Source organism: Triturus cristatus, chromosome 3_2 (genome assembly GCF_964204655.1).
Source record: "Triturus cristatus chromosome 3_2, aTriCri1.1, whole genome shotgun sequence".
In the NCBI taxonomy this organism is placed as follows: domain Eukaryota; kingdom Metazoa; phylum Chordata; class Amphibia; order Caudata; family Salamandridae; genus Triturus; species Triturus cristatus.
The window spans coordinates 1,028,891,636-1,028,910,225 of NC_140584.1; the positions used below are offsets into that span (position 1 = coordinate 1,028,891,636).

The window sequence follows — 18,590 nt, forward strand, 5'->3', positions numbered from 1 at the left end:
CTGAGGGCAAGTTGAAACAAATCAACCTTATTCTGGCACAGGATTTGTTGCTGTAAGATATGGCCACAGTGCATGCCTGAGTTGTAGGTGACCATGGAATTGCGATGGGAGAAGCCTAATTTCTTCAGTATTCCTGCAAAGGATTTCATGTAAAGTACTGTAAACTCCTTATCCACTTTGGCGTTTCCTTTGCCAGTCAGTTTGCCCAACCCATAATGCTTAGGGCCATTCTAGACCTAAAGAAAAAGCCTAGAGGCTGGGGTGATGCTTGGTGGTGGGTACCCATTAAATAGGAAGTGTAACAGCCTATTCTTATTTTGCAAATGAGTTTACAGTTGGATTCACAATTTGCAAATGTAATCGCAAATTGTGAACAATTGTCTCGAACCAAATGATAACATCACAACCAGGAAGTAATGCAGCACATGCTCCATGCAGCCTAGGACAACCAACTGGAGAGGAGGAGAGCTTGTGTACAATCCACTGCAATCACTTCTAACCCTGCACAATCCCTGTGTATCATGGACAGCACAAATCCACCAAGAAAAGAAGGTGCAAGTGAGAGAAAGCCTAAGTTCAGTGACAAAGATTTAGAGATCCTGAAGAGATTTATATAAATATAAATGTTTTGTTATATGATTATTTTAATAATTTCAACAGATATTTTTTATAAATATATCTAAATATATGTGTATACATTTATATCTAAATATATGTGTGTATATATCCACATATATGTGTATATATTTATTTCAACATATATGTGTATAGAAATGTACCTATATAGGTGTGTATCTATATATATGTATCTATATATATATATATCCACCAAGAAAAGAAGGTGCAAGTGAGAGGAAGCACAAGTTCAGTGACAAAGATTTAGAGATCCTGAAGAGATTCATATAAATATTTTGTTATATTATTATTTTATTAATTAACAAAAATTGTTTTTGTATATATATATATCTACATATATGTGGAGATATTTATATCTACAGAGAGAGAGTGAGAGAGTGAGTGAGTGAGTGAGTGTGTGTATGTATATATATATATATATATATATATATATATATATATATATATATATATATAGATATATTATGTATACATATATATAAATAAGAGAGAGAGAGAGAGAGAGAGAGAGATATAGATATTTATTTATTTTTTGGTAACATATACAACAATGTGAAGAAGAACCAGGAGTGAAGGATCGGGATATGGATAAGATGCCATGAGGTAACAACTCAATCAATAGACACTCCATTTCTATCAAGAATTATCCCAGCAGCCTCCAGTGAAGATTCACATGATCAACAAGACACTCAAAGAATACAAAGATATGCAAGACAAAAGCAGTTTCATGCAGACATCAGACTTTATTTAAGAGATCTGTAAATAGAGGACATGCCAACAAAAACACTGCGGGTGAGGTTGGAGTCTTAAACAATGCAACAACATTTAAAAAAAATTATAAACTAATATTGTTCGTTCAGAATAAAACAATGTAATGCGTTGGAAGACAGTCCAATAAAAGTAAGTTGGCTTTCCAAATTCCTTCAACGTGGATAGCGGGTGAGCATTTCTGTGTAATACTGCTAACTGTTTGCTGTTGTATCAAATTGTATAACGTGACATACTGCCCAAATTCCGTAATGTTTAGGATGAGGTGTACTGTTACCCATTGGAGGAAATAAATAAGCGGCTTTGGCCGCTTGCCATTATTCTCTTTCTCAGCTGCGGCCGTGTAGTGCCCTGTACCCTGTGTCTGTCATGTACTGATATATGTTGCAAAATTTTAAACACTATTCTGGCCTCCTAGTTTTTATGTTATTATGTTGATATTAAACATGATTAAAAAATATTATATTTGTTACATACTCTAGTTTTATTAAAAAGTATTTGTATACATTGTATATACAAAAATAATACACATAATTACATTTATAAAAATAAAGCAGAAACCAACGTAAGCATTTATTTTAATATGTAAAATGTATTTGACTTTTATAACGTGAATAATAAATGTAACATTATAAATGTGACAATACTAAAGAAAAAAACCTGATTTATAGATCATCTAAATAAAATATGTTACTTAGTCATTTATAAAATACACTACACATAAGTAAAAATATGTTTTGTAAAAATTATATTTGTAAGAATAATTATCAATAATAAAAAGATATTCTAAAATTATACATTAGAACATATTCAAAAATAAAAAATGACAATCTGGGAAATGTTTATTATTTTGCAGACATTTACCACTGGTTTCAACTCCAGGTTGATAATCCATGGTAATCTGCAAGTGCAAAATCATGTGTTTGACTTCCCTATTAGCGAATCTCTAATGCATATTGTTACTCATTCCTTAATATGAAATCAATTTTAGGAAATGTAACAAAATAACGATTTTGTAAAACTATGGTTTCTTTCGCTATTTTGCGACTATTCCCAACAAAATACTTTGATGCATAAGAGATATACGTTTTTGCGGTCACAAACAAGTTGCCGACTGGTTTGAGGGTCGTGAAACTTCACACAACTAGCCCCAAATTACTACAAAAGTGTATGTTACTACTAAAGTGTAAGGGACTGCAAGTGTAAGGCACTGCGCGAAGCGCACCGTGCGCGCACGGAACGAACTGCGTTAACTGGGCGCGCACGCCACGAATGGCGTAAAGTAACTTAGCATTTAAAAAACCGTACAAATTCACTGAAAAAACCATAGGTTTCACACACGTTATAGTTAGGAATTAGCATTTAAAAAACCTTGCAAATTCACTGAAAAAACCATAGGTTTCATACATGTTATAGTTAGCTGTACATTTCACTCGTAAAAAACCAATGAAATTCCCCCGTTATAGTTAGTGCAGGCAACTATAACTCACGCGACCGCAATCTTCTGCTGATGACATATGTGTCTTTATGAAAAAAAAATATTTGTAATATATGTATAGCTAAAGTTTAATGGAAGAAGACAGGGGCAAATAAGTGTCTAAATACAGTATTAGCATCAGCAGAGGATTGCGGTCGCGTGAGTTATAGTTGCCTGCACTAACTATAACGGGGGAATTTCATTGGTTTTTTACGAGTGAAATGTACAGCTAACTATAACATGTATGAAACCTATGGTTTTTTCAGTGAATATATATATATATATATATATATATATATATATATATATATATATATATCTATCGTGAACAAGGTATTTGGAAATACAGAAACGCGTAGGTCATCTCGCCTGTATCCCTGTTAATGGAATGAAAAGGAGAGAAAGTCTGCGGGAGTGTGGCCCATTTTCCCTCTTGATAGAAGGATTGTGTGTATATGTGAATATATATATATATATATATATATATATATATATATATATATATATATATATATATATATATATATATATATATATATATATATATATATATATATATATATATGTGAATATATATATAATCTACTGGCGGTCGCCAGTAGATAGTCATAGTTACAACCTAGTTTCCATAGGAAATCTCAAAAATTCTATTTTGAATAACTTTGGCACCGGTTGACGAATCCTCGCGAACTTTTCAAAACTAATGGGGCCCTCCGTTCGGCTCCTACCCTGAAAGTCTCGGGGTGATTCGTCAAGCGGGGGCCGAGAAAAAGGCCCCCGCTTGACGCAAAACGCGTTTTCCCCATGCATTTTTCCATAGGACCTTTAGTCGCAGCTACAGCCCGAATGGCTGAACAGAATTACGTGAAATTTGGCAGAGAGGTAGCCATAAGGTCAAGGAAGTGCCTTTTGCAGGTCTGGTGTAAATCTGTTCAGTATTTCCTGAGAAAATAGCATTTAAAAGCATATCAATATCTATACGTGCGCACCGTGCGCGCACTGTGCGCGCACCCTGCCGTGCGCGAGCGCAATTCTGATTGGTTGTTAGATGTCGGTAAACATTCGAATCGGTCGAAACCAGGAAGTGTCGGCCGCCATTTTGTCTCTCGCAGTCTGAGGGGGTGAAAAAAAAAGGTGGAGAACGTGAAAAGGGGGCAGAGTGGACAGTTCCTGACCCCCTAGCCTTGGTCAGGGGGTCACAGAAGGACCCCCAAGGGCGAAAAAAACATTTATTTTTTTTAAATTGCGAGTGCGCGCACGGTGAAAAACCTAAATAAATAAATACATAACTTAGCATTTAAAAAACCGTACAAATTCACTGAAAAAACCATAGGTTTCACACACGTTATAGTTACGAATTAGCATTTAAAAAACCTTGCAAATTCACTTAAAAAACCATAGGTTTCACACGTTATAGTTAGCTGGACATTTCACTCGTAAAAAACCAATGAAATTACCCCGTTATAGTTAGTGCAGGCAACTATAACTCACGGGACCGCAATCCTCTGCTGATGACGTCAGATATTACATCACTGATGACATATGTGTCTTTATGAAAAATAAATATTTGTAATATATGTATAGCTAAAGATTAATGGAAGACATGGGTAAATAAGTGTCTAAATACAGTGATGTAATATCTGACGTCATCAGCAGAGGATTGCGGTCGCGTGAGTTATAGTTGCCTGCACTAACTATAACGGGGGAATTTCAGTGGTTTTTTACGAGTGAAATGTCCAGCTAACTATAACATGTGTGAAACCTATGGTTTTTTAAGTGAAAATATATATCACAGTTAATTATGGCAAAATACGACTGCCTGAAATTAGGGCTGAGGGCAAGTTGAAACAAATCAACCTTATTCTGGCACAGGATTTGTTGCTGTAAGATATGGCCACAGTGCATGCCTGAGTTGTAGGTGACCATGGAATTGCGATGGGAGAAGCCTAATTTCTTCAGTATTCCTGCAAAGGATTTCATGTAAAGTACTGTAAACTCCTTATCCACTTTGGCGTTTCCTTTGCCAGTCAGTTTGCCCAACCCATAATGCTTAGGGCCATTCTAGACCTAAAGAAAAAGCCTAGAGGCTGGGGTGATGCTTGGTGGTGGGTACCCATTAAATAGGAAGTGTAACAGCCTATTCTTATTTTGCAAATGAGTTTACAGTTGGATTCACAATTTGCAAATGTAATCGCAAATTGTGAACAATTGTCTCGAACCAAATGATAACATCACAACCAGGAAGTAATGCAGCACATGCTCCATGCAGCCTAGGACAACCAACTGGAGAGGAGGAGAGCTTGTGTACAATCCACTGCAATCACTTCTAACCCTGCACAATCCCTGTGTATCATGGACAGCACAAATCCACCAAGAAAAGAAGGTGCAAGTGAGAGAAAGCCTAAGTTCAGTGACAAAGATTTAGAGATCCTGAAGAGATTTATATAAATATAAATGTTTTGTTATAGGATTATTTTAATAATTTCAACAAATATTTTTTATAAATATATCTAAATATATGTGTATACATTTATATCTAAATATATGTGTGTATATATCCACATATATGTGTATATATTTATTTCAACATATATGTGTATAGAAATGTACCTATATAGGTGTGTATCTATATATATGTATCTATATATATATATATATCCACCAAGAAAAGAAGGTGCAAGTGAGAGGAAGCACAAGTTCAGTGACAAAGATTTAGAGATCCTGAAGAGATTCATATAAATATTTTGTTATATTATTATTTTATTAATTAACAAAAATTGTTTTTGTATATATATATATCTACATATATGTGGAGATATTTATATCTACAGAGAGAGAGTGAGAGAGTGAGTGAGTGTGTGTATGTATATATATATATATATATATATATATATATATATATATATATATATATATATATTATGTATACATATATATAAATAAGAGAGAGAGAGAGAGAGAGATATAGATATTTATTTATTTTTTGGTAACATATACAACAATGTGAAGAAGAACCAGGAGTGAAGGATCGGGATATGGATAAGATGCCATGAGGTAACAACTCAATCAATAGACACTCCATTTCTATCAAGAATTATCCCAGCAGCCTCCAGTGAAGATTCACATGATCAACAAGACACTCAAAGAATACAAAGATATGCAAGACAAAAGCAGTTTCATGCAGACATCAGACTTTATTTAAGAGATCTGTAAATAGAGGACATGCCAACAAAAACACTGCGGGTGAGGTTGGAGTCTTAAACAATGCAACAACATTTAAAAAAAATTATAAACTAATATTGTTCGTTCAGAATAAAACAATGTAATGCGTTGGAAGACAGTCCAATAAAAGTAAGTTGGCTTTCCAAATTCCTTCAACGTGGATAGCGGGTGAGCATTTCTGTGTAATACTGCTAACTGTTTGCTGTTGTATCAAATTGTATAACGTGACATACTGCCCAAATTCCGTAATGTTTAGGATGAGGTGTACTGTTACCCATTGGAGGAAATAAATAAGCGGCTTTGGCCGCTTGCCATTATTCTCTTTCTCAGCTGCGGCCGTGTAGTGCCCTGTACCCTGTGTCTGTCATGTACTGATATATGTTGCAAAATTTTAAACACTATTCTGGCCTCCTAGTTTTTATGTTATTATGTTGATATTAAACATGATTAAAAAATATTATATTTGTTACATACTCTAGTTTTATTAAAAAGTATTTGTATACATTGTATATACAAAAATAATACACATAATTACATTTATAAAAATAAAGCAGAAACCAACGTAAGCATTTATTTTAATATGTAAAATGTATTTGACTTTTATAACGTGAATAATAAATGTAACATTATAAATGTGACAATACTAAAGAAAAAAACCTGATTTATAGATCATCTAAATAAAATATGTTACTTAGTCATTTATAAAATACACTACACATAAGTAAAAATATGTTTTGTAAAAATTATATTTGTAAGAATAATTATCAATAATAAAAAGATATTCTAAAATTATACATTAGAACATATTCAAAAATAAAAAATGACAATCTGGGAAATGTTTATTATTTTGCAGACATTTACCACTGGTTTCAACTCCAGGTTGATAATCCATGGTAATCTGCAAGTGCAAAATCATGTGTTTGACTTCCCTATTAGCGAATCTCTAATGCATATTGTTACTCATTCCTTAATATGAAATCAATTTTAGGAAATGTAACAAAATAACGATTTTGTAAAACTATGGTTTCTTTCGCTATTTTGCGACTATTCCCAACAAAATACTTTGATGCATAAGAGAGAAACGTTTTTGCGGTCACAAACAAGTTGCCGACTGGTTTGAGGGTCGTGAAACTTCACACAACTAGCCCCAAATTACTACAAAAGTGTATGTTACTACTAAAGTGTAAGGGACTGCAAAAGTGCAGTTTGTGAGTACTGAAAAGTAGCAAGTAGTAGACATTCAAAAGTGGGAACTTAATCAAAAGAGTAAGTTACCTTTGTGAATGCGGCCCAGAAAATGTATACAATTAATGTGTTCTTCTGGTGTGATTCTATAAGCATACTGAAGTGTTAACAAAATTTGAAATGATAAATAAGAACATTTTGTAACGTCACTAAACAGAGAGCAGTGTGCAAAACCTTTCAAATGTCTATTCTGCAGGGAAGCGGTAAACTGCCTACACTAATTTAACACATATGAAAGACGTCGAATCGGATTTGATTAATGCTTTAAAAAAATTCAGGAACATTTAAGTAGCAATTAGCATACAGATTCAAAAATACTAATCCCAGAAGTAATTTTAAGAAGCATTGATTTGACAAAAGAAAATACAAAAAAAAAAAACAGAGCCATAAACATAAAGGGCTCATTTCAGCATTCCTTATCAACAAAGAGAGGTCATGGCAGGCTCAATGTCATACCATGAAGGGCGCAGTACTTTGATGGCAAGTTCTCCAAAGTACTGCTTAATATGCCATTAATAGACTTTTTTTTGTCAAAGAATTATATCAAATAGCAATGCTATCCTAAATTTTGTTCAAAGTATGTGAATTTGTACTGTTCCCTTTCAACCAAATGTTTACTCCATGAAAATCTTTTGAGGTTATGGAGGGAAATCAAATGGACATGATTTGCCCTGAAAGGAAGCAGAAACAAGGGTTCATTAATCTTGTAATCCAAGGTGAGAAGCTATTTAGTGTGTAGTTTTCCAAATAGAGACTTTTTTTGCTATTTTTTTTACAAGAAGCAATGAAGTACACTACACAATGTGGGCTGTTGGGAGACTATCTACAAGATTGCCTACATAAAGTGGGGATTTGTGCTCCAACTTCAAAATGCATCATCTGTATCGACAAAAACCCAACTTATAAGTAAAATGTAACCAAATGGAAAAATATTACGCATGCAATGGAATGCAACCTGTATTTTCAAATGTGAAGTACCCACTTGTGAGTATAGAAAGATACTATACAGAATCGTGACATTTTCAGTGTCAGTTTACAGTAACTGAAAGACATTAACATGCCTAGTAAACTCACCACCTTGGACAAACCAATTGTGTTTAATACACACAGAAGCAATCATGCTCACTTACGTTTAGGAAACTCAATGAAGAAGTGGATGTAGAGGTTCTCAAAATCGAATTCCTGAGCGGAAACTGAGGGAACACAAGAAAATTAGAAGGAATTACTGGTAAGAAATAAGATCCATTAGAGGCCACAAAGTGAATAGTCAGAGAGATAAGAAAGGGCTGTGAGGATGAGTCACAGAGGAGCCAAAGGCAGTGAGGAACAACTAAATTACCGAGAAGAGATAGGAGCACTGAGGAATAGTCACAAAGAGGGAAGAGGTATGAAGCTGATGATTCAGTGAAAAGAAAGCAGTTCCAAGGAGTTCTCATTTGAAATTAATGAAGGCCTTAAGAAATAGTGAAACATATGAGACAGTGCATTAAGGAGGACTATCAAGGGCCCTAGGGCCACAAGGAGGAATCTCAAAGAGAAGACAAGGACGTTTAGGCCAGATTGCTTAAGTCTATGCTGGGGCATGGAGGACATAATGAGTCAGTGAAGAAAGAAAGAAAGAGGTGTGAAGAGGAGAAAGGAGCATCTGGGAGAGCAGGCAGGAAGAAGGAGTCGTTGAGGACAGGAGCAGCCACTATGAATAGCCACAATGAGAATACAGCAATTGTGAGCAGTCACTGAGAGGAGAAAGTTGTCATGATAAGGAGTCACAGAGAAGAGACCGGAGTCATAGAAAAGAAAAAGCAGCTTCTTTGAGCCACTCAGTAGGAAGAGGCGTGAAGGAAGATCTTCCTAAAAATCAATACCCAAGAACTCTTTTCAGTCAGATAGTAATAAAGAAAGGAAATAAACTGATGCAATTCAAACACAGAGGTGTCATTTTGACCCACAGGCTTCACATATCTACTACACATGAAATAGAATTAAAGCATAGGGGCAGCATCCACGATTCAGACATATCACATTTCGTATAAATAAAAATCAAATGTAATAATTTAGATACTTACCTACCTCGCCATTTATAAGAAGGCGCAGGGTGCCAGGCTGGGGCTGAAGGAGAAAGAGAAACCATGAGCAGAATGCATAGACTATCACTCCATCATACTTAGAGACACTAACATTTATCACTCCTTCGCAGCCCCTGCAACACAACCAGTCTCTGAACAAACTGGCAACTCTGGGGCTAAGGAAATGGTGTAGGAGCAGTAGCTGAAGGGAAGCAAAAAGGGATCGGGCAGCAGCGATGGATGATAGGGTGGAATGAAATAAAATAGGAGTAATAGCTATTAAGGAGCTGAAGGGAATAGAATCTGAAACGAAGGGAAAGTTGAAGAACATTGGCTTTAAGGAACTGTGAAACAATTTGGAGTACGGCTTGTCAGGGTACGTAAAGGAACAGCGAAACGTTGCTAGCCATGGTGAGGCTGTGAGGAATAATGAGGAACTGCTGGCTCTTGGGGGATTTAGAGGGAACAGGTGGCTAATGGCAAATGCCATAGTAATGATCTGCTTGGGAAATGTTTAAACAAACATTATATTGGTGGACTACTAGCAATATGTGGGATTGTCCTACAGCAAAACATTTTTAGATTGTGGGTTCCCTACAGAATATTGCCTTTCCGCCAGTGTTAGATCTGTATTATGAGTATTCTATCACAAATTTACTTGATATAATTTGTTCTGAATCACTGTGCCTCAGTACATGACCAACCGAGTTATACATCATAAAGGTTGAGTGTATACTAAACAAAAAAATAAAATACAAACAACAATTTGAACTGCAAAAAATAGACTATTAAAAAACATTTTCCTAGAAAAGTTTTTCCTTGTACTTAATTCCACAAACAAGCATTTTCTCTATACATGCCACAAATTCAGCTGGAATAATGATTAACCTTTTTCTGTGGGAAAGGCCATTGAGCGATTGGTATCCAAGATCGCTCCCAGGAACACAAGCATCCTGGAGGGGATGAGAGAGGACTTTTCCCTGTTGAGATTGAGACCCATGGAGCGAAAAATTAGAATACAGGCTTTCGTAGATTCCCTGGTGCCATGAAGGGATGGGGCCTTTACTAACCAATCGTCCAGGTAGGGAAATACCTGGTGACCAGATCGCAGGAGAAAGGCTGCAACCGGCGCCAGGCACTTAGTGAAAATCCAGGGTACTGTTTAAAGCCCGAAAGGTAGTGCACTTGAATTGATAATGGCACCCTGCCACATCGAACCTGAGAAAGCGACGATGCTTCTGGTGTTTGGGAATATAAATAAGTATGCATCCAGAAGATCCAGGCAGGTCATATTATCTCCCACATCTCCCATATCCATGAGTAGAAGAATCTGCTGGAGCAACAACATCCTGAAAGGTTGACTTTTGATGAAGTTGTTCAACAACTTGACTCCATTTTCCTGTATTTTTCTTGATTAAAAAGAAATGAGAGTAGAAGCCTAGGTTGTGCTGACAGCGTGGCACCTCTTTGATTGCTTGTTTGGCGAGAAGCAAACTGATTTCTTTTTTGAGAAGTGCAAGATGACGTTATGCTGTTTTCCGTGGAGGGAAATTCGGAGCCGGTTGAAATTTCAGGATGTGACCGTGTTGAAAGATGTCTAACACCCATTTGTCGGAAGAAATAGTGTTCCATTGAGCAAAGAATTTGGAACAAGTTTGGGCCAATGGAAGTGGGACAGGGTTGATGGGTGCCTGCATTTTTTCATGGTCTCCTGTTGACATCGTGAGAGTTGTCTCCAGACGCTGGGCATCTGCGTGCTGGTGCTCTTGTATATGCTGGCATTCAAGTTTGCCGAAAAGACTGTGCCGAATATTTTGTCCGAAACCACTACTGGTAGTAGGGCTGAAAACGCTGCTGGAGCTGGGGGTCGAGAAAGAAACTGACCTTTACCTCTTCCTCGGAACGAAGAAAATTTCTTTTTCTGCAAATTAGTCAGGGATTTCGCTGTGTCCGTGTCTGATTTAATTGACTTTAGCGCCTAATTCACGTGCTTGCCAAAGAGATATTCGGCATCAAACGCCATATCGAGCACTTTAGCCTGAAAGTCTAGGCAAAATGTTATTGCCATAAGCCATCCCTGCCTCCTCAACACGGCAGCTCCTGCCATTTGCCTAAAGGTGGTACAAGAAATGTCCAGCGCCACATCGATGATCACCGAGGAGGTTCTCTCTCCTTTTGAAAGTATATATTTTGACTCCTTCCTATCCTCGGAAAGATATTTCAGCAAGGGGGAAATGTTGGAAAACATTTGTCGAGCATATCTCCCGAGGATAGCCATGGCGTTAGAGGCCCTGATGGCTTTTGCTGCCAGCGCGGAGAATCTCTTGCCAATATTAGGCAACCTGTGCCCTTCCTTATCCGATGGGGCAGCACATGGCAGTGCAGGATTCTTGGATCTTCTCTGGGAGGCCTGTATAATAACAGAGTCAGGTCTTGGATGGCCGATAAGACAAGTAGAAGAGTCCTCAGGTGCTCTGTATTTCTTATCCAATTTTGGGATAAAAGCAGGAACGAAGGCTAGAATCTTCATCAGCTCAAGGCCCTTCTGCCACAGGTAGTCCACTATGGGGATGGCTCTGGTGGAGCGCTGTGTAGAGGCCTTAAAGTCTTACAAAAACCACTCTGTCTGCTTGACGGGCATGGGAAGATCAAATCGTTTTGATGCCCGCTCGAACAGGTCATGAAAATCGCCGATTTCCGCCAGTGGAGAATCGGCCATCAGCAGAATAGGAGGAGGTGGCGTGTGCGCTACATAGTCGCTCCTCTCATCCCTGTCATCCGGGTCCAACTGCAGCTCTCCATCTTCTAGCTGCTGGTCACCACTGTCAAGCGGCGAGACAGGAATTTGCAAGGGCAGTAAAGTTTGTGTCTCAGCAGCGTAGGCATGACCTGCTGATCTGGGATGACAGTAGGTACCTCCTTTGTGGGAGGTGGCTTTTGACTAGCATTGGCCTCAGGAAAACGTTCATACTAGTCACTGTGCATCAGACGCAATTCAATGACCAGTGAAATAGGGATGATGATAGAGGGCTCTTGCAGACGCTCCTCCTCATGTTCATCATAAGGATAATGTCCCTGAAAAGTGTCTAAGCGTTGCACGCTGGGACGTCCCGTGTCCGTGAAGGGATATTCACCCTCTAGATATGTAGAAGGTTCATCCAGCACTTCCTTGTCCTCAAATTATTGGCATTTGACCCTAAGTTGCGAAGGAACATGCAGGATGGTAAGGACCATAAGGACCTTCATTCTCAGATTTCTGGAAGTCCAAGAGGCGAGTAGGAGGCAATGGGGACATCTTGGAAAAGTCCTACAAAAGAGAAGGAATCGTCTTTGAAAAAGCCATATCTTTCCCCTTTGTCGACGGGGCCATCAACAGGGCCATAGACACCATCGTTGACAGTATGACTGACTGCGTCGACAGGGTGGAAACGGTAGTCGATGCCGAGTTGGACCGTCGACAATGAAGTTCTCGTCGACGGAGAAGGTCTCACAATTTCTGCCGCCAACGACATCAACACTTCCGTCTTCGACGATGCTACGGTCGTAGTCGTCCTGACCGTCTATATTGTAGAAGTCACCGATGATTCCGTCAATGGCGTACCAGATCCATCAGACGGAGGTCATAGATGGAGAGTGTCTCGATAACGAGGCAGTCAACGGGTGGATTTTCTCTCAGGGAGCATCCTTGAAAGGAGTATGTGGTGCAGATTGAGGGGCAGAGCCAGATCTTTACTGAATGCGTGAGGAGCAAGGCTGTTCTTTTTGATCCTTTTTCCTCCACAGATTTTTCCTTACTCTGAGATCTGGATTTTTTGGATCTCTTTGGACAGAAGAAGAATCTTTCTTCCTCTTCTTGGACGAGGTATGAGGCTTCTCCTCACTCTGAGTCTGAATCCATCACAGACTTCCTCTTTTGTATCCAGAGGAGCAGTCTTCCCTCACGATCCTTGAGGGTTTTTAAAGAGAAAGTTAGGCAGTGCTTACAGTCCCTGGGCTTATGATCGGGATATAAGCAAAACAGGCATCCCTTATGTGGCTTCTCAGAGAAAAGCCTGGATTTAACACAAGTCTTGAAGTGCCTAAACAGCCCTTTCTTAGACTCAGACATTCTGAATAAAAAAGCAGAAAAGGTACACTCACTTTCAACAGTACTTTAGCTGAAGACATGGTTGAAGAAAAAGAACTAACAGCTGGAAGTTGAAAAGGGTACTGTGACTGAGCAGAGCTCAGGGAGACTCCCTAACATAGGACATGCGGTAAGAAATCGGACGTATGGAGGCCCTGCTGGGTATGGATACTCTGGGTCTATGCTCTGATTGGCTGGAGATTGGATGTTCTAAAATAATGTTATCTGGTTACTAAACACTATTGAATGCCAAGGGGAATTATGTTTAAAGCTCAATACTGCTATTTTACTGTTACCGTGGGACTCCCACCATGACGACTGGGAAGATTCAAGCATGTGAATCTATAAAAGATACATTACTGGAGAATAGTGCATTTCTAAGGACACTGGTCAAAACATGGAAGGATTTAAAGACGATTCTCCTTAGGTGGGACAGTAGGATTGAGGTTTTCTCAGAGGATTTTTTTAATGAACTGCAAATGAGGGGGAACTAACTAAAAAGTGGTACTATTCTTCACAGGCATATAGGACTTCTAAAAAGGTTACTAATGATCACTTTAAAAGGGTTTTGATAAGTAAGTAGTTGAAGAGATATTTCAGAAATGTATACTGAGCCAACACAGAGCCAGTTTGCACCTTTAATTTATTTCAATAATTATCCCATCATGCACACTGTGCAATTTCCCATCCACAGTAAACATGCTATCTAATTTAAATGATAGACCCCAGAATGAGAAATCCTAGGGAACTCTCCTTCACTGCGGGAGAAGTGATCTATCTTGATGAGGACCATCAGTCAATCAGACTATTAAGTAAAAACATTTCTTTGAATGCAATAAACAAATATCATTGGCAGAAAAATCTTTCATTTAGACATCATTTTAGGGTACTGCTTGCAATCTACCCACAGTGAACCGTTGTTTTAGATCATATGGACCTAGGCCTGCTTTGCAATATCACTACATTGAGAAAGTACATACTACCCAAGGGCAAGAGGGATAGAGTTTTTCCTTACCCCACTTTTATTCAATCTTCGTATTGGTGCTCTAAATTTCTAGCCATCAATGGATTCGACCCTAAAATCAGCATCATCCATATGTAGGAGTTTTTTTACGAGGGTGATAAGCTCAATTTAAACCATACACCCTTCAGACTACAACACCAAATAAATTGCTGGGAAGGGTATTGTTTCAGGAAAAGATTATGGCTGACCCTTGAAAACGCAAGATAAAGATAACATGATTAAGCAGTAAAAAAAAGATATACTCAGTGTTACATGAGTTTGCTGTCCAGTACAGTCTACAAAAATAATTATCTTGGCTTGTTGACTAAAGATTGGTTAGCATAGACGGATCTTCGAATGACTAGGTAGTCCATGGCTCAGTCATGGAGTGGCTGCTGAAATGTAGTGGATCACTGGGAAAACCTTGTGTAGCTTAGTTCCAGTGACACAGAGTGTATAGTACCCACATCTGGGCATACCCATGCCACTTAGTGTGAAATACTACACTATACAAAAATTGATGGATGGAAAGCTTAAATTAATCTCAGCTGCTGATGATTACTCTGACTGCATTCCAGTCCATCGTTATTTTGTACACCATGCCACCTCAGTTTGCTATATTCAATATAGGGTCTCTTGAGAAGGCACACTGAGGACCACCTTGAATAATAGCATGAAAGACTGAATTTAATTTAAGCAACTCCTTAAGAAACGATCCAAATGTGATTATATCATGTTGGCGTATACTAGGCTGAAAGTCTTGTGTTTTAGTTTTTGAAAATTCACCTTTTGTGTGGGCTACCACAGTAAGACACCCATGGACCTGATTTGAGGAGGCTGTTTATGCTATTTAGACTTAACCAGCTACCTTTTCGGTTTTTGGAAGCAGATGGCTTGATGCAAAGGTGGATGACTATCGATGTAGGCTCTATTCGAGGCCAGTAGAAACCACTGAGCATGTGTCACTTGAATGTTCTTAACTGGTAGAGCATAAACGCATTACATCACCTCCAGGTTGCCTACTCTCTAGTGTTATTTCTAAGATCTTGTTACATTACTTGTGTGTCATACATGTGTACCCCACATGTAATGAGGCAAAATATTTTTGCTTTGTTTTAATTAAGCTAAATCGTTGAACTTATCATATTTTATTGAATGTTTGTAATAACTATTTTTGGGAGTATATGTATACCAGTATTTAAGCCTGAATAAAACTAAGCATTACATTTTTTTTTTTTAAACTTGTTTTTATTTTATTCATTAGCAGCAGTACAACACAGCAATCGAACTCGCAGTTTTCCATAATGACGAGCAATGCAGTGCCACTGATAAAGACAAATTTGCAGAGAACAGTTCCACAACAGTGCACATCCTCAATATCCACCACCCCGCTCCCATACCTCTGGGAGCATTACATTTAACAATAAAATTGTAGCCACAATTTTCTCTATTTGTTCTTGGTGGAGTAATTCCTTCTAAAGGGTTGCAGCATCTGTAAGTAAATGGCACAGAACTAGCATCTACAAGTATACAAGTAAAAATATGGTTGTACAGGAAACACAGGTTAAAATTAAAGCCATTAAATCCCGTTAAATAGGACTCTGGTACAATGTAGGATAGTTCTTAAACAGAAAAAGAAACAATTAATATGGAACTAAAACTTAACAACTGAACCTGTACCAACACAATGAGTCACAATAAAATCAAGTAACATTGCAGTAAAGAGGACAGATCATATAAAAAACACTTAATGAACCATAATCCATCCCTTCTAGTTATTTACCTAGTAGAAAATGAATGATAGGTTAACAGAGAATTTTTTATGGAGATTTGAGCAATTGGTGGGGGTATGGGTGGGTGATGGTGGAGAGAGTGGGAAAAGGTTCTGGCATTCTAGGAAGTAAACAGAACAGGCAATGACAAAAATAAAATGTTATAATCATTTCACAGTTACAATTAACCCTTAAGGAGTCACAGTACTAATGCACACTATGTGGTCAGAGGACAACGTAGACCAATGTTAAACTCTGGATTTTGACAGCGCAGAAGGAAACAGTGAAGGAAACCTGAGTGTGTGCAGAACTGTAAGAAATTGTGCAGAAAATGTCACTGTGGTATGACTGTGGCAATAGCTATATGGAATAGTGAAGAATCACTGACTTGGGGGCAAACTGTGTGGAATGATGCTGGAGCAATGACTTCAGGTAGCTGTAAGAGTGCTCATAATTGGGTGATTGGTAGATGTAAGCAGTATATTGTCTTCATACAGAAGTCATCTTTAGTAAGACATCTTGGGATTTGTGATATAGGTACCAAACTCAAAAGACAGATGAGATTTTGAGGTTTCCCCAATGCTGGAAAATTGGGAGTGGAATGTCCCACACCGTTTGCAGTCTGTGTTGAGGTGCACTTTACACACAGGATGTGACATGCTATCATGAGCTGTACTCAGGGCACAGCTTGTTCTGTACCCTGTTTATATACTTGAGAACATTATGGTGCTTTGCACAGGACAAAATCTGCTATTGCATGGCCAGGAAGGAGGGCAGATGGCCACTGTCCTTGCAGCATGTGAGGCTGCTGGGTCCAGAAACAAATACATGATTCTCTAACTATGTATTTCACCAACTTGCCAAAGTCCACATTATAAATGAATGTCATTATTTCTATAATGCCCTGGGAGCAAGCTTGTCAAGCACATACTCGTTGGCAGAGGATGCAAGATTTACATTGGAGAGAAACTTTACCAGAAAAAGTGAAGTGGGCCACTGTCGGAGTGAAGTGGTATTCAATGGGGGCATGGCAAAAATTCCCATGGCTGAAATGGTAAGGCATTAGTGACACCCCGGGAAACTGCAGATCACAAAGACAGCCTATCCACACTTTGTGTCGCTGTGATCATCTGTTTTCTTCTCTTAATTTGCTGGGATTAATTACCAATGGCGTGGCCAAAGACTTCAGACTAGCACATTACAAAACCATCATGCAAAGTGAGCAGCAATACAATTTTGTCTTTTTTTTTTTAATAATGTATTCATATCGGATTGTACATGACAATACGATTTACAGGCAAGTGGCAAAGGGTGATAGCAATACATGTTTAACAATAGACATGTAGTATAAGAGCTTTTGATTAAAATGTGACGTGGCAATATATGGACATGTATTCAATTTTTGACATACACCATTTGGCACCTAGTGTACAACTACAAGAAATGCAGGAGAGATCCTATGAATGCAAGTTAGACACTCACCATTTCAAAGTCGGTGCCCACCAGACTGCTTAGATATTCTCTATGTCGATTATACAGCTGGAAAGAGAAGAGGTAATGAGTGATAAGATTCTTAAACACTGCTTTAATCTGACGATACATGGATTAAGTGGGCTTTAGCTGGCTCCTTTTCCCAAGGCCAGTTCTAGACACAGGGTGGCCATTGCACCCCTTCTGACTAGAAATAAACAATTATGCTGTCAGCAGTGGTAGCACAATGCATATCCTAGAGTTCCTAGTTCTTAACGCCCATCCGTTACTGTATATTTATGGTGTAAGGACCGCAGTATCCAGGCACACTCTCCATTTGCCCCAGTGATGGCTGATTGGCTCTCAAGAAAGTGGAGTGAAGGATACATCTGACAGTGCTGGAGACCAAGGACAGCAGAAATGAAGCTATAAACATGGCGGGTGGTTGACTGTTAAAAGGATCAGTGCGGGTTTTCACTTGTTCTTCAAGTTGCCTTATCCCTCTATTTTCACCTCAGTTCTCCTGTCCAGTGCAGATGATGGTATAGTCAAGATGCTGAAGCAAGGAAAAGACCAATACCCCCATTCCTAAGCCTTTGTGACCCTCTTCCCCGATTAATCTCATGCTGATGCCAGAACTGTCAAGATGCTGACAGTGGGTGTGATACAATGCGGATATGTTTCTGCCTGTATCGTAAAATGGAAAGAATGGATACTTTATTAACTGTCTTCCGAGAATATGGTATTTGTGTGAAGGCATGCTAGTACTTTTTGTGATTTACCTACATAAAGGGACATCTAAAGA

General features: G+C 38.4%; 1 protein-coding gene across 2 annotated transcripts in view; it reads right to left on the minus strand.

The window, feature by feature from the left end:
• The window catches only part of MKS1 (MKS transition zone complex subunit 1), a 226,412-nt gene that overhangs the window by 65,125 nt on the left and 142,697 nt on the right, over positions 1-18,590 (minus strand). For both annotated transcript variants that reach the window (XM_085649666.1, XM_085649667.1), the window contains exons 9-11: positions 17,798-17,854; positions 9,415-9,457; positions 8,479-8,541 (exon numbers count right to left, since the gene is read on the minus strand). In XM_085649666.1, coding sequence (XP_085505792.1) covers positions 8,479-8,541; positions 9,415-9,457; positions 17,798-17,854 — 163 coding nt within the window. The remainder of the gene's footprint in view (positions 1-8,478; positions 8,542-9,414; positions 9,458-17,797; positions 17,855-18,590) is intronic.